Consider the following 14,203-nt stretch of genomic DNA (forward strand, 5'->3'; position numbering starts at 1 on the left):
CCCCCTTCACGTCACGTGTTACTGCACGGGTAGCGCTCTTCACGTGACACTGGCGCCTCCACTGCGCCTGCTCCGGTGTAGCTCTTCCCAGTCCCTCATGGGGGTAGCGCCGGCGGCCGCACCCTTTTCCAACTGCGCATGCGCGCTCCTTGCGGCGGGGCGAGGGCGCCGGGCGGAGTGCGGCTGCTCCGGCCTGGGGGGCGGGGCGATGGTGTCTTCCCAAGCCCCGCCCCCTCGCCTGACCTCAGCCCGAGCGGGGCGGGGCAAGCCGGCCGCCCAGCTGGCACCCCAGGGGCCCCCGCTGTGTCTGAGCCCTGCCTTCTGCTGGGGGCCCAGGCTCGGCCTTGGGGGGCTGCCCAGGCCCGGGGGGCTGCAGGTCCCACCAGCAGGGACCTCAGCAGCCGGATAACTGGGCCCAGCTCTCTGACAGGCCAGGGCCACCCCCAAACCAGGGCCCGGCTCTCCCGTGCCTCGGGCAGGTCTGTTCCCACGGGCTCGCTCCGGTTCCCTCGCTCACTCCTTCCCTGGGCGGGGCTGAGCCCTCGGGCCACCGCCCCTCCGGCGCCTGTTTCTGGGGGTGCCCCGCCTTCCTCGCTCACCGGGCGGGGGGGTTGACAAGATGCCGTCCCGCTGTGGCAGGCTCACGGGGTGAGTTTGTGCCCGAAAGAGGCAGCTTGCAGGGGAGGAAATGCTCGTCCCCGCTGGTTACTGGGCAGGTCTCTCAACCACTGGGATGACGCCCGCCCCGGGCCCAGAATGTGGCATTTAATCCCTTTGTCACTTCCTGCACATGCCAGGTTCTCGTCATGTTTCTACCTACCAGCAAGAATGACCAATTTGTTAGTCTCTAAGGTGCCACACGCCCTCCTTTTCTTTTTGCGAATACAGACTAACACGGCTGCTACTCTGAACCCGGGGTCAGATTTGTCCTGGCAGGTCAGGGGCGACCCTAATCTCAAATCCTCCAGCTGCTCGTTAGCTGCCACGAGGTAACAATGTTCCAGCCTTCACTCCTGTGTCCTGCCATCCAGAGGAGCAGGAAGCATTTCACACCCATTGATCAGTCTGCACGGTGTCCTAAGTGAGTGGTGCGCTGCTGTCCCCAATTTGCAGAAAGGGGAAACTGAGGCCCGGAGGGGGAAGTGACTCAGCCAGGATCACAGCCCCCCCCCCCCAGCTGGAGGTGCGAACAAGAAGCCAGGAGTCCTGGCTCCGAGCCCAGTGCTTGACCCGGCCCTTCCTGCTTTTCACTCAACTGCCTGGTGGGATGGGGGCTCGGCGCTGTACCTGGCGGATCTCCCAGCTGGCTCCGCCCCATCAGACTTACGGTCACAAGCACTAAGTGACCCATCCCCGCGGCACCCGGGCGCTGAGCAAAGAGGCGGCAGAAGAGCTTAGAGCCTCGCCGGCTGGTGAATCACCGCCGGGAGCTTCCGGGCCGGGCTGCGCTCCTCGGTGGGCAGGGCTGGGCGGAGACCCTCCCCCTGCCCCGGGAAGAGGAAGGGAGAGAGACCGGCCCTCGCCCCGCCGCGGTACGGAGCGGGCCCCCAGCAGCCAGCCCGCCCGCCCGCCCGCCCGGGCACCCCGCGCACCCCGGAGTCTGCTGGCTGGAGCCTGGGGGCACCCGGCGGACCCAGCCCCCGAGATGGATCTGGACGGGCTCCTGCTGGACGAGGAGGGGACCTTCTCCCTGAGCGGCTTCCAGGAGTTCACGGTGAGCGTCGCCCCGAGGCTCCCCGCCCGCGCCCCCCCTTCCCCCTCCCCTCTCCCTGCCAGCCCCGGCCCCCGCTCCCCTTCCCCCCCTCCCTGCCCCGGCCCGCGCCCCCCTTCCTCCTCCCTTCCCCTCCCCCTGCCAGCCCCAGGCCCCGCCCGGGCCCCCCGCCGTGCCCTGGCCGGTGCCCCCCTCCCGGCTCCCAGCCCCGGCCCGCGCCCCCCCCCGCTCCAGCCCCCGGCAGCCCGTCATATCTGAGTCTGGCCTCCAACTTAAACGCAGCATGGCAGCCTGGTAGCTCCACGCTTTGTATTTCCTGCCCCAGGAACCTCTCTGGTTCTGCTAGGAGCCCAGGTATAGTCTTGGCCCTCACACCGTCCCCTGGCAAGGAGTCCCACGGGCTGGGCCTTGTGTGAAAGTGCTTCCTTGGCTTTGTTTTCAACCCACTGGGGGGGGACCCCTGGTTCTTGTGTTATGTGACGGGGTAAATAACACCTCCCGGTTCGCTCTCTCCACACCAGTCGTTGTCTTATAGACCTCTCTCAGATCCCCTCAATGTGGCCCGGGACCCGACCCCACGTTTCAGGTATCCCTGATCCTCCAATTGCCTGAAGCGGGGACTGGACTGCAGGGGATGCATCACTCGAGAATTGCCCTATATGGCGCTGGCCGCTGTCGGAGAAAGGGCATGGGGCAGGAGGGACCCTTGGTCAGACCCGGCATGGATGTTCCTATGTTCTGAGTCGTCTCTCTCCTAAAATGAGCAGTCCCCGTCCTTTACATCTCTCCTCCTGCAGAAACTGTTCCGTCCCCGAATTGCTTTTGTTGCCCTTGGCCTCTTTGCACCTTTTCCAATTCAAATGTATCTTTTTGAGATGGGGCAGTATTCAAGCTGTGGGCGTATCATGGATTTCTATAGTGACATGATATTTTCTGGTTTCTGACCTATCCCTTTCTGCCCATGTAATCCCCCGCTCCCATCAGTCCAGGCGCCTGTATGGCACCAGTCACCGTGGTATCTGAGTGCTCGGCAGGATTACACAGGTCCCTCTAATCCTGAGCATGCAGTTGGATCCACCTGCCTGCATCCAGTTGCAGGATTGAGGACCCAGCACATCTTTCTGGGACCAGGGCTGGGTGGTTTGTTCTCATCCTTCCCATCCCGTCTTCAGTTTCTACCAGGGCACCAGCAGCTGAGCGAGAGGGTGCGGAAGCGCTTGTATTATGGCTGGGACAAAGACTGTAGCCTGGACAATCTCTCCAGCCCGGTGGCAGGTGAGTCATGCCTGTATCTGTGTCTGCAAGGACGTGTGCTGAGCCAGGGATTGGAACTAGCTCACGGGCTGAAGGAATTCGGTCATCGGCTAAGGCTACGTCTACACTTGAGCTGCTGCAGCTGCACCAGTGCTGCACTTCAGTGCAGATGGGAGGGGGTCTCCCAGCGCTGTGCTTAACCCACCTCCCTGCGAGGCGGCAGCGAGCTCGACGGGCGAATTCTTCTGTCGCCGTAGCGCTGGCTACACCTGGGGTTAGGTCGGCGTAGGAACGTCATCCAGAGGGATGGATTGTTTGCACCCTGGGTGGTGGGTGAGATTCTGTGGCCTGCGCTGTGCAGGAGGTCGGACTAGATGATCAGAATGGTCCCTTCTGACCTTAGTATCTATGAATCTGAGCGACGGAGCTGGGTCGACCTCCCTTTTTAGCCTTTTTGCAGCCGGGGAAAGGCTGTGGCCCCCTTTCCCTGGTGCCACTGTGCGTTGCCCCCCATGCATGCGTACAGGGGTGTTTCTGCAGGAGCAGTGCCCAGCCTGTCTCCCTTCTCATTATGATTTATTAGCTGTGTTATGGTAGAGCCTGGAGGCTAAGGCCCACTGTGCTGGGTCTCTGCCCTATCGTTTACTTCTGTGCTCATGCCCCCTGGAATAGCCTTGGCGATCCAGCGGGGGTGGCGTGGCTCAAGGGACCCACCAAACTAAGGCTGGGTTGTGTTTGATAACCAGGGTGTAAATTTCAGAGCTGTTTGGGCCATTCCCTACTGGGTTCTAACACTGCAGCTGGGGAGCCCATGTCTGTCTGTCCTTCTGCCAGCATCTCTGTAAACACCTGACTACTGAGCGGGGCAACAGATGCTGAACTCGGTGATTGATTTCTGGCTGCCCAGCATGAGACGCCCTCCCAGGGGCTGGTGTCCGAGGGCGGGTGCTCAGCACTGCCTGGCAGGTGTCTCAAGCCAGGCACCAAAAATCACTCTTGAAATCAAGGAAGGGAGTGCAGCCATTCCCCACTGAGCTCCCTGCCGCTGGGTGGAGGGGTGTTGCTCCCGGCTGGGCACGGGCGTTGGTTGTGCATTGGGAGGGAATAGATGGGGGTTGGGCGGGGGGCAGGGTAGTAGTGCTGGGGGCGGGGGGATTATTGCTGGTGTTAATACCTGTGCCACTCTGCCTCTGTCCTAGACATCGCTGTCGAGTTGCTCCAGAAAGCCGCTCCCAGCCCCATCCGCAGGCTGCAGAAGAAATACGTTTGCCACGTGTCTCGGTAAGACACGACCCCTCCTAGCCCGTCGTCTGCAGCAGGAGGCTCCACCGGAGTGGGGGGGGGCTTTGGTCTGGCTCGACACTTCGGCGTGGCTACCAGCTGCCTGGATGGGGAGCCTCTTGCCACAGAGCATCCCCACAAACCTGTGGAGTCGTGCCGGATTTCAATGGCCCAGCACTGACCTTCTCTGGGACTTTTCCCTTGTCTGCCCCTGTGATGCCCTCCTGGGCCAAGGGCTGGGGTCTGACCCGGGTCGCTTTCTGACTGATGTGCACAGCCAGTCCCTGAGCTATATGGCAGTGCACGCCGCATCTGTCTGTCTGGTCTGTATTTCAGCCTGGGGTAGCTCAGCCAGGGCCGCTCCCCGGGGCCCGGTGCTCTCAGGTTTCTGTAGTGCCAACAGTGAGCAATGAGGCTTTGGGGTTTTACACCTTGGCAGGGCAGGGAGCCAGCCGGTACACCTCCCCAGAGCCAGCCAGTACCACTTCCTTTGGTACTGTGTAGTTCAGTCCAGGCCAGTTCCTGTCTGTACAAGGGATCGAAGCATTTCCTGTCACAGGCGGAACTATCCTGCCTGGGGGCGAGTGGGCCCAGAGCCTTGCGGCCAGGCCACTCTCCCCACTAGAGAAAGCCGTGACCCTTGTGAACCCCATAACGCTTGGGGCAGCTCTGCAGGCACAAGCTGGGCCCGTTAGCTCCCAACAAGCGCTCTGCTTGAGGATCCGGATGCAGCTTCGCCAGCAGGAGGATCCGAGCCACGTGGCATGATCTGGGGGCAGTTATGGGTATGACCACGTGCACACAAACACGCTAGCCTTGTTCTACCCGGCAGCAGTGTGCCCTGCCCTGCCCTGCCCGTTACGTGGTGGGGATGGGAGCAGCCGGGCTGCCTCAGCAGTGGTGGGATGCTGTGCATGCCGGGCTGCAGAGGAACCCTAAGTCCTGCTCTTGCCCCATGGTCACAGGGAAGCCTGCATCTCGCCCTGCTCCATGATGCTGGCTCTGGTTTACATCGAGAGACTCCGGCACCGGAACCCTGAGTACCTACAGCAGATCTCCTCCTCGGACCTCTTCCTGATCTCCATGGTGAGCGGGGCCCGGGGTGGGCTGGAGCTGAGGCTGGGGTGGGCTCTTCCCCGGGGGCTGGGCTGACAAGCGCTGTGCTCCTGGCTTTCAGATGGTTGCCAGCAAGTACCTCTATGACGAAGGAGAGGAGGAAGAGGTGTTCAATGACGAATGGGGTGCAGCCGGCAAGGTGGGGGTGCAGACTGTTAACACGCTGGAGATGAACTTCCTGAGAGCCATTGTAAGTAGTGCTGGTGTAATCGCTGTAGCACCTGCGTCCCGACCCCTTTATGCTGGGGCTGCACAGACATTTCCCCCCCAACCCCCCAAGTGATATCAGGCCCCGTTGCGCAGGGCGCTGCACAGACCTGGAGTGAGAGTCAGTCCCTGCCCATGGTGCTGTTGACTAAACCAGGCCGGACATGCTTGCTTGGCCCTCACTCGGCATCTGTCTGTCTGTCTGGGTGAGAGGCGCTGGGCAGAGGCAAAATGGTGCGTCAGGATGCCGGGGTAGCTCGTAGTGGCTGAGCGTGACCCGGTTAACTAGCAGAGGGCTCTCCCGGCTCTGTTTGGGGCTGTGCCAGGGTGGGTGCTGCAGGAGCTCCAGGCTGGGCCTAGCGCTCAGAGTGTCTGTTAGGCTTCCAGGAGGCATCTGGCCTGGGCAGCCGTGCCAGGCCCTGCAGAGGTGCTGCACTCGGTGGGGCGCTGGGGTGAAATCAGAGGCTGCGTGGAGTGGGATGAGCTGATGGAGGGGGAGAGGGCTTCCTGCCTGAGAGCTGCCAGCCCCTTTCCCAGGGAGCAGCGGAACTGCTTCCCTGGTGCTCCCTGTCCCCATGGGCTTGTCCTGCCTCTGGCCTGGAAAGATCAGACATAGAGGAATGTGTCTGCTGTGGGCCCCACCCTGCTGTGGGCTGCTCCATCCCCAGTCAGCCTGGGCTGGGAACAGCCTGCTCCCTGCGCGCACACACTATACCCCCTAATTCTGCTGCCCCTGATTGTTGCCTAACCCCGCCCTCCCGGCCAGGAACCCCCTGAGGCTGTCGTCCGTGCAGTGTGCACAGCTGGCTGGCAGGGGTTGCTCCCCGCCCGCCCGAAAGTGCTGGTTCGAGCATCTCAGAGTGTCATGGGCAGCAGGGGGTGCTAACCTGAGGCTGGTTCGGGAGTTGGGGGCTGGCGTGGAGAAGGGGAGATTCGCCTGGGGCACAGGCTGGCACAGCATATGCCCCTGTGGGAGGGACCAGCAGGGGCTGGCGCAGAGTTGTCCCATCATGGGAACATAGCATTACTGCAGCTCGTTAGGCCCTGGATCTGTCCAGCCCAGGATCTGCCTCCCCCGTGAGGTGGCCCCCCCCATGGCTCCTGGCCATTGTGCATCCGGCTGCAGCCCTGCTGGAATCTCCAAGCCAGCCGTGTCTGCGGAGGGCCAGCGAGAGTGTTCCTTTGGGGACAGCACAAAGGGGATTCCTGCTTGCAGGCGGTGATTGTCCAGGATCCCATCTGAATTCTGGCTGGGCAGAGCAGCAATCCCGCACCACGAGGGGGCTAGGGGAGTGGGCAGGCTGAAAAGCACCCCCGCAAGGCCAGGAAATGGGCCAAATGGAACTGGAATTCATCCTCAGATGGCCGTGCAGCCCCTCTTAACCCTGCTCAGTCCATGCTGGGGGCTGGGGAGGTGCCTGGCCTGCTTAGGCTGTTACTGCCACCCCTCCCGCCTGACCATTCATTCCCTTGCTGCAGGACTGGAGCCTCTACACTGACCCCAAGGAGCTGTTTGAAGTGCTGAGCTGGCTGGAAGGATGGTAGGTTTTTGGGGCATGGGGTTGGGGGGGGTGTTCATGGCAGGGGTCTGGCTCTGAGGCAGATATGTCACTTCTGCCCTGTCATACCCGGATCTGCTGGGGTACATGTCGGCCAGCTCATGCCCTGGGCTCCTCGGTCCCCCCTTGCTGCATTCTGCGAACCCCTCCCACTGGCCGAAGCCGTCCCAGGAGCAGAGAGCTCTAGGCTGGGCTGGGGCGAAGCCCGCGCTAGTCACAGCTTTTCTGAGGTGGCCTGGATCACCCGGCAGCGGAATCCCTTTGGTGTGGGGGGTCTGCGTCCTCTTCCCCTGGTGGGGCTTTGAGGGGAGTCAACATGCCAGGCCCCAGGGCAGAGGGCGGGAAGGCAGCTCCTCCTTGGCTTTGGCTCGCCCTGAGCAGAGCCGCACGTGGCACCAGTGCAGTTCGGCCGCCAGGGACCTGGGGCTCGCGAGCGGCACCCGGAACCCGCGGGCAGGGGCTCTGCAAGGAGGTAGCCACCCTTTCCCTGACGGCAGCTGCAGGCCCAGCCCAGAGCGGGGGAGGTCTGTGCCCAGGGCACACATCTAACTGCGTTCCTTCCCCTCAGCGTGGCAAAGAGGCAGGGCACCCAGCGTGGCTGGTTCACCTACACGGACCTGTGCGCCCTGCTGGAGCAGTCCCTCTGGCAGCATGCCCTGGGCCAGTTCTACCAGCAGGTGGTGAAGGTAAGAGCTGGCCAGGCCCCGGGGGCAGAGGCCAGGCCCCTTCCCGTAAGGGGCATCATGGGAGGGGGAAAACCAGGAGCTCATGGTAATGGGGGATGTCCGTGAGTGCGCTGCCTCCTGCTGGAGGGTGTGGGAGCTGCTTTCCATCAGACAGGGTTTGGGCAGAACATTTTCCATGGGAAATTCCAGTTTTTGTTTTTGAGAAACCAAACTCCTGAAAACAGAAGCGTTTTAGTCGGAAGTGCTGCTGCAAAGCCTCCTGGGAGATGTAGCTCAGTTGCCTCTTCTGCTTCCTGGACTTCATTTCCCATGAGTCATCACGGCCAGCGACACCCATGATGCCCCAGGGCCTCCGCTCTTGGAAGGGGTGGTGGTGTACCATGGGAAATGTAGTGTGGGGGGGCAACCGATTGAGTGTATTTCGCACAAGGCATTGCCGCAGCATTTCTGGGAGGAAATACGAGGCTTTTTGCCAAAATATTTTGGTTTATGAATTTTTGACAAAAAAAGAGAAGCGGTTCCTGGGCAAACTTTGGTGAAAGTGTCGATTGTTCCCTCTTCGTCAACCCTCCCCCTGTTTTTGGACCAGGGCTGAGCAGTTTGTGCATTGCTGCCCCTGGCGGGACAGAGTCAAGAGGTCAGCGTGGATCATTCCTGCTGGCTGGTGGGTGGCAATCTGTCCTTCCCCGCCCCCCGCCAGCTGCTGGTCAGAGCCTGGCGCAGAGGCCTGCAGCAGAGAGCCCTGGTTCCAGCCCTGACGTCATCGGCACGGCGTTAGCCAGCATCTGGTGTGGCCATAGGGTTTTGCTCTGCCGAGGGGTACTGAACTCACTATGATGGGCACTGGGGAAACGGTCTGTGTGGCTCCCCCTGGGCATGGGTGGGCATAAGGGGCACTGGGTGACCAGTCTGTCTCCCCACAGCTGGCCTGCTTGCTGGGCGTGATGTACTTGACCGGCATTGCTGCAGTCTTCGCCTCCGTCACCGTGGTGCACCAGGTCGTGTATGTGAGGAGCGCTGGCCCCGCTGCCCTCCGGCCTCTGCTGTTCTCCATGGATGGTGGGCATCCACTGGGCTCTGGGGCACATCTCGCCCCCTGCGTCACTCAGCTGCGAGATCCTGCTCTGGCACTCCCTGGCCCCCCTTCCCCCTCCTGCTCCGATAGCGGCTCCCTTTGTCCGGCAGAGAACGAGACGGTGGAGGAGCAGTGCTGCCCTGGTGGCGGGGTGACTGCAACGGCACTGTACCTGTGGGGCAGTGTGCTGACGGCGCTGTCCTACACGGAGGCCCCAGGCTCTGCTCTGCAGACTGGTCCCCGGCAAGAGCCCCCTCTCTGCCCACGCTGCCTGAAACTCCGCAGAGGGTGCAGCACCTGTGAGAGATCCAACCGCACGAGCCCCAGTGGCCCCTTTGCCCTGCTCGCCCCCTTTGGACTCGGCCTGGGCCCCGCTCGCCTGGCACGTCGCTGCAGTGGCTGCTCGGCCAGCCCCAGCTGGGGCTGGCATCCTTCCGCAGCCCCCAGCCCCCAGGACTGGCCCGACCCCCTGGGGCTGAAGCAGTGCTCCTTGGAGGCAGCCATGAATCTGGGCAGAATCAAGACATTCATCTTCCCCAGCTAAGGCTGTGCAGTGACCCCCCACGGCCCAGCTTGGCCCCTAGAGAGACCCTGGCCTGTGGGGCTGGGAGGGCCAGGCCGCTGCATTAGTTCCAAGCCAGTGTTTGTAGCCCCTGGGTTGGGCTTCTCTTCGCCAGACCCTTCAGGCTTTATTGGGGGGGCAGCTGTGGGGAGGGTCTGGCTGAGTGCGGGTTGGGGGTGTGTGCGTGTGTGTGTGTGCGTGCGTGCGTGCGTGCGCGCGCGCCTGGGTCTGGCACAGGGGCATGGCGGCTGTGGGGGGCAGCAAGTCTGCTGCGGGATTAGGGTGCCCCAAAGCAGGGGTGCCAGTCACCTGCACCCCACTGGTGCCTCCCCGTGAAGCTGGGATCTTGGCCCCCTGCTGCATTGGGCAGCATGGAGGATGGGGGGAGCAGGGGTGACACATGAGACTCTGGGATCTTGGGCTGCACAATGGAGGGTCCGGGGAGCAACCCTGAGCAGACTGGTGGGGACAGGGGCACTCTCTGAAGGGGCTGTAAGCTCCAGAGGGGAGTCAGGGGTGTGAGTGACGGGACCTGACTGCTCGGAGTGGATCTGCTGGGTGTGGGGAGAAGGGGCTGGTTCTGCTGCCCATCCTCACCCACCGTGCCAGCTCTCGCCCCGCCCAGCACCCAGCTCTTTTTATGCGGGATTTTAAACCTGCTTTTCACTCTTTTGTAAATGAAAATCTCTTCCAATAAAGGTAGCTCTGGCCGTGCGCCCGTCTCGGCCTTTCTCCCACCGCCTCTCCCCCCAGCGGGTCCCAGGCCAGGGATGCTTTTCCCACCACTGAAATGCAGCCACCTCTGAGCGGGGCTCAGCAGTTGGTTCACAGCCCCCCAGCAATGCAGTACGGTGTGTGAGGAGGAGCCTGCTGAAGTGGGAGGGGAGGAATTGCCCCAGCTGGACTGGGCCTGGACCTAACATCTCTGCCATGCAGCAAGGCAGAAACAGTCCCTCCGCTCCCTGCCCCGGCCCCCTGGAGGCTGCCTGAGACCTGGAACATGATTGCTCCTTATCTCCATGGCCTGGATGAAGGATCACCCCCTGAACGATGCTGGTTCTGCTTAAAGCAGGGCAGTTACAGCCCAAGGCTGGGGTTTCAATTGTGATGGGGCAAGGCCAGATGGCTATGGAAGAGTAGTCCTTTTGGGATCCAGGAAGTGGGCGAAGCCCGTCCACTGCTAAAGGATCCCTCCCCAGCCTAGAAGGGGGATCCACAGGACCTAGATTCCAATTAATTTCGGGGGACAACTAATGAAATAACAGGGACAGGAGTGCAGTCAAATGGACAAACGAAGGGAACTGGACGGGGACACCGAGCAGAGAACCCCAGACAGTGCCCACTGCTCCTCAAAGGCATCAAGGGAGTCAGAGGACGCCGCCCAGAGGAACTCTGCCCGGAGGCATGAACAGACCGAGGATCGGAAATAGGCCCCACAGTCACAGGAGACTCCATCGGCCAACCTCCTTGCTCTGGTTTTATAGATGGCCATTTTGGCTAGGGCCAGGAGGAGGTTGACCAGGAGATCCCGTGACTTTGTGGGGCCACGGATAAGAAGTGCATAGATGAGAAGGTGAGGGGAAAAGTGCAACCAGAAACGTAATAAAATATTGGTGAGGAGCCGGAATAGGGGCTGCAGCCTGGCACACTCCAGGTATATATGTGCCAGGGTTTCCCTCATGCCGCAAAAGGGGCAGGTGTCTGGGATTGAGTTGAACCGCTCCAAGTACACACCCATGCCCACGGCTCCATGAAGGAGCTGCCAACTGACATCCCCGGCAGGCCTTGGTGGACTAAGGTGGAATATAGGCTGGCCCACCAGGGCTCCTCACCCTCCAAAGGTGGCAGGAGGTCCCGCCATTTTGTATCGGGGTGGGACACGAGGGTGAGGGCGTGAAGGGTGTGGAGCACGAACGTGTATAGATGTTTTCTTGGCGCGGTTTGAAAGACCAGCTGCATCTCGTGCAGGCAGCTTCCAGTGAAGGGGTGAGCGGGTTGGTTGGGTCCATGGGGCAGGTCCAATTAAAAGGTCCGGCGGGCCTCGGGGAGCGGGTGGGCGGGGTGTGCCCTCGTGCAGGACCCGGTCAAGATGAACGCGAGCAGCGGGCGGCAAAGCGGCCTTCACCTCCTGAAGTATGTGCCGGGGAGTCCAAGGTCTGGAAAGCCCCCTGCGCTGAGCGAGCGTCAGGGGATCCAGCCAGTCTCCCCGGTCATACTCCAGGAGGTCTCTGACTCTTGTGACCTCTGCCAGGACCAACCTCTGGCGCACCGAGCTGGACTCTGCCACCTGCACACGGAGCTGGGGGTTGTGTAGCAGGGGCTCCACGAGGAGATCTGCCCCCTCGGTGGCCGCCACGGACCTGGTCGTTGAAAAGAGTTTCCAGGTCTGGAGGAGGTCCTGGTAGAAGACCAGCAGCCCGGAGAGGTCTCGCGGAAGACCTCTCAGATGGAGATAAAGGAGCTGCTGGTCGTATCGGAGCCCTCGGAAGCGGTGCAGGAAGACGTGCGCCAGTATGCTCCACGCCGCCTGCACCATAAAGGAGCCTCTGCAGGGTCTGGAGGCGGAAGACATGGACCTGAGTAAGTGGACATTTCAGGCTCTGCCCTCCCTCCTCCAGGGGTAGATGGAGAACCCCTGCAGGGACCCAGTGCAGTCCTGACCAAAAGAACTCCAGAATCGATGTCCGGAGGTTGGCCAGGAAACCCGGGGTCGGGACTAGGGTGTTGAGCCGGTACCAGAGCATGGACAGGACTAGTTGATGAAGCACCAGCGCGCTCCCTCGAAGGGATGCGTGGCAGAAAGGTAAACACCGAGATAGAGCAGTGGACCCGTGCTCCACCGGATGGCCTGAAGCGCGGGTGGGAGGGAGCTCGCCTGCCGCCAGTCCCTTACCACCAAGCCAGAGCTCTTGATCCAGTTGACCCACGTGGAGGAGGCTGCCGAATAGATGGCCTGGCAGGCCTCCACCCGCGCCAAGTCGCCCAGGTCCTGGACCACGAGGAGCACGTCATCAGCGTACGCTGACAGGACCAGCCGCAGCTCCGACTCCCGCAGCACCAACCCTGTCAACCTTCTTCGGAGGAGACAGAGGAAGGGCTCGATCGCCAGAGCGTACAGCTGGCCCGAGAGGGGGCACCCCTGCTGTACTCCTCGCCCAAAGCTGACCAGTTCGATCAGGGTCCAGTTGAGCCTGACCAGACACTCTGCGGAGGCGTACAGTGCCCGGAGAAAACCCACAAACTGGGGTCCGAAGCCAAACGTTTGCAGAGTGCTGAGGAGATAGCCGTGATCCACCCTGTCGAACGCCTTCTCCTGATCTAAGGACAGGAGGGCGAACGACAGACCATCCCTACACCCCAGTTCCAAAAGGTCCCGGACCAGATACAGGTTGTCGAAGATGCTGCGGCCCAGGACGATGTAGGTCTGGTCTGGGTGGACCACGTCCGCCAGTATGGACTCTAGCCGCAGCGAGATGGCTTTTGCTATGACTTTGTAGTCCGTGCTGAGGAGCGAGACGGGACGCCAATTTCATAAATCACGGAGGTCCCCCTTCTTCGGCAAAAAGGCGAGCACGACTCGCCTGCACGAAAGAGGGAGGACCCCGCTCTGCAAAGACTCGGCCCAGACGGTGACTAGGTCTGGGCTGAGGACGTCCCAGAACACGCGGTAGAACTCCACGGTCAGCCTGTCCATGCCCAGAAATTTATTGGTGGGCATGCGACGGAGGGCTTCCGAGATCTCGGCCAGAGTGAGAGGCAGCTCTAGCTGGTCTCTGTCACCCGCGCTGACCGTTGGGAGTCCGTCCCAGAGCACTCTGCAAGCGTTAGGATCTGTCGGATCTGCAGAGAAAAGACGTGCATAGAAGGCTCTTGCCCTCCCGCATATCTCTGCTGGATCAGTGAGGGGGGTGCCATCCTCCGCGAGGAGGCACGTGACATGCTTCTTAGCCCCCCTCTTTTTCTCCAGGGCGTAGAAGAAGCGGGAGCCGCAATCCATCTCCCGAAGGAGGCAGATGCGGGATCGAACAAAGGCACCCTGGGCCCGGTGGTCCTCGAGGGCCTGGAGCTCCTCCTGCTTCTCCCGCCACGCCCCGCAGAGGGATGGATCCTCAGGGCTGGCGGCCAGACGCCTCCCCAGCTCTAAGACCTCCTGTTCCAATTGCTCTATTGCCACGTCCCTCCGTCGGCTGGCGCCCCGGGTGTAGTCACGGCAGAAGAGCCGGGCGCGCAACTTCCCTAGGTCCCACCACCGCCGCGCCGAGGGAAAGGCACACCGCTGCCCTCGCCAGGCCAGCCAGAACTCCCGGAAGGATGCCACGAAGCCCGCGTCCTCCAGCAAGCTGTTGTTAAAATGCCAATAGGCCGGCCCTGGCCTCTCCGCGCAGAGGGTGGCTATATGATGGTCAGAAAATGGGGCCGGCCGGATGCTGGAGGAGTGGGCTCATGAAAGATGAAAGCGTGATAAATAAATGCGGTCCAACCGGGAGTGGCGCGACCGATGGGCCTCCACCCGGACAAAGGTGAACGTGGAAGTGTCATCCAGGTGGTGGTCGCGCCAGACGTCCACCAGGGAGTGGTGTTCGACTATCTCCTGGAGGACGGCGACGGCGGCCGGGCTCTGCTCGGTCCCCGAGCGATCCCGTTCCTCAAGGGTGATGTTAAAGTCCCCTCCCAGGACCAGGCACTCCTGAGGATCCAAGGTGCCGAGGAAGGCGGACGCCTGCTGATAGAATTGAAGCCGCTCCGGGCTCG

The 14,203-nt window shown here is 61.9% G+C and overlaps 1 protein-coding gene across 2 annotated transcripts; it reads left to right on the top strand.

The window, feature by feature from the left end:
- Positions 1-1,470: 1,470 nt before the first annotated feature.
- CNPPD1 (cyclin Pas1/PHO80 domain containing 1) lies at positions 1,471-10,165 on the top strand. 2 transcript variants are annotated; one of them, XM_043504775.1, is made up of 9 exons: positions 1,471-1,511; positions 1,570-1,714; positions 2,884-2,986; positions 4,165-4,246; positions 5,212-5,332; positions 5,424-5,552; positions 7,049-7,110; positions 7,697-7,814; positions 8,738-10,165. In XM_043504775.1, the coding sequence occupies exons 2-9, from the start codon at positions 1,646-1,648 to the stop codon at positions 9,431-9,433; spliced, it is 1,380 nt and encodes a 459-aa protein (XP_043360710.1). In that variant the 5' UTR covers positions 1,471-1,511; positions 1,570-1,645; the 3' UTR covers positions 9,434-10,165. The 2 variants fall into 2 exon arrangements, with proteins under 2 accessions (XP_043360710.1, XP_043360711.1); XM_043504776.1 differs by lacking the exons at positions 1,471-1,511; positions 1,570-1,714; positions 2,884-2,986 and adding an exon at positions 3,017-3,240.
- Positions 10,166-14,203: the final 4,038 nt, after the last annotated feature.

Source organism: Dermochelys coriacea, chromosome 11 (genome assembly GCF_009764565.3).
Source record: "Dermochelys coriacea isolate rDerCor1 chromosome 11, rDerCor1.pri.v4, whole genome shotgun sequence".
Classification (NCBI taxonomy): domain Eukaryota; kingdom Metazoa; phylum Chordata; order Testudines; family Dermochelyidae; genus Dermochelys; species Dermochelys coriacea.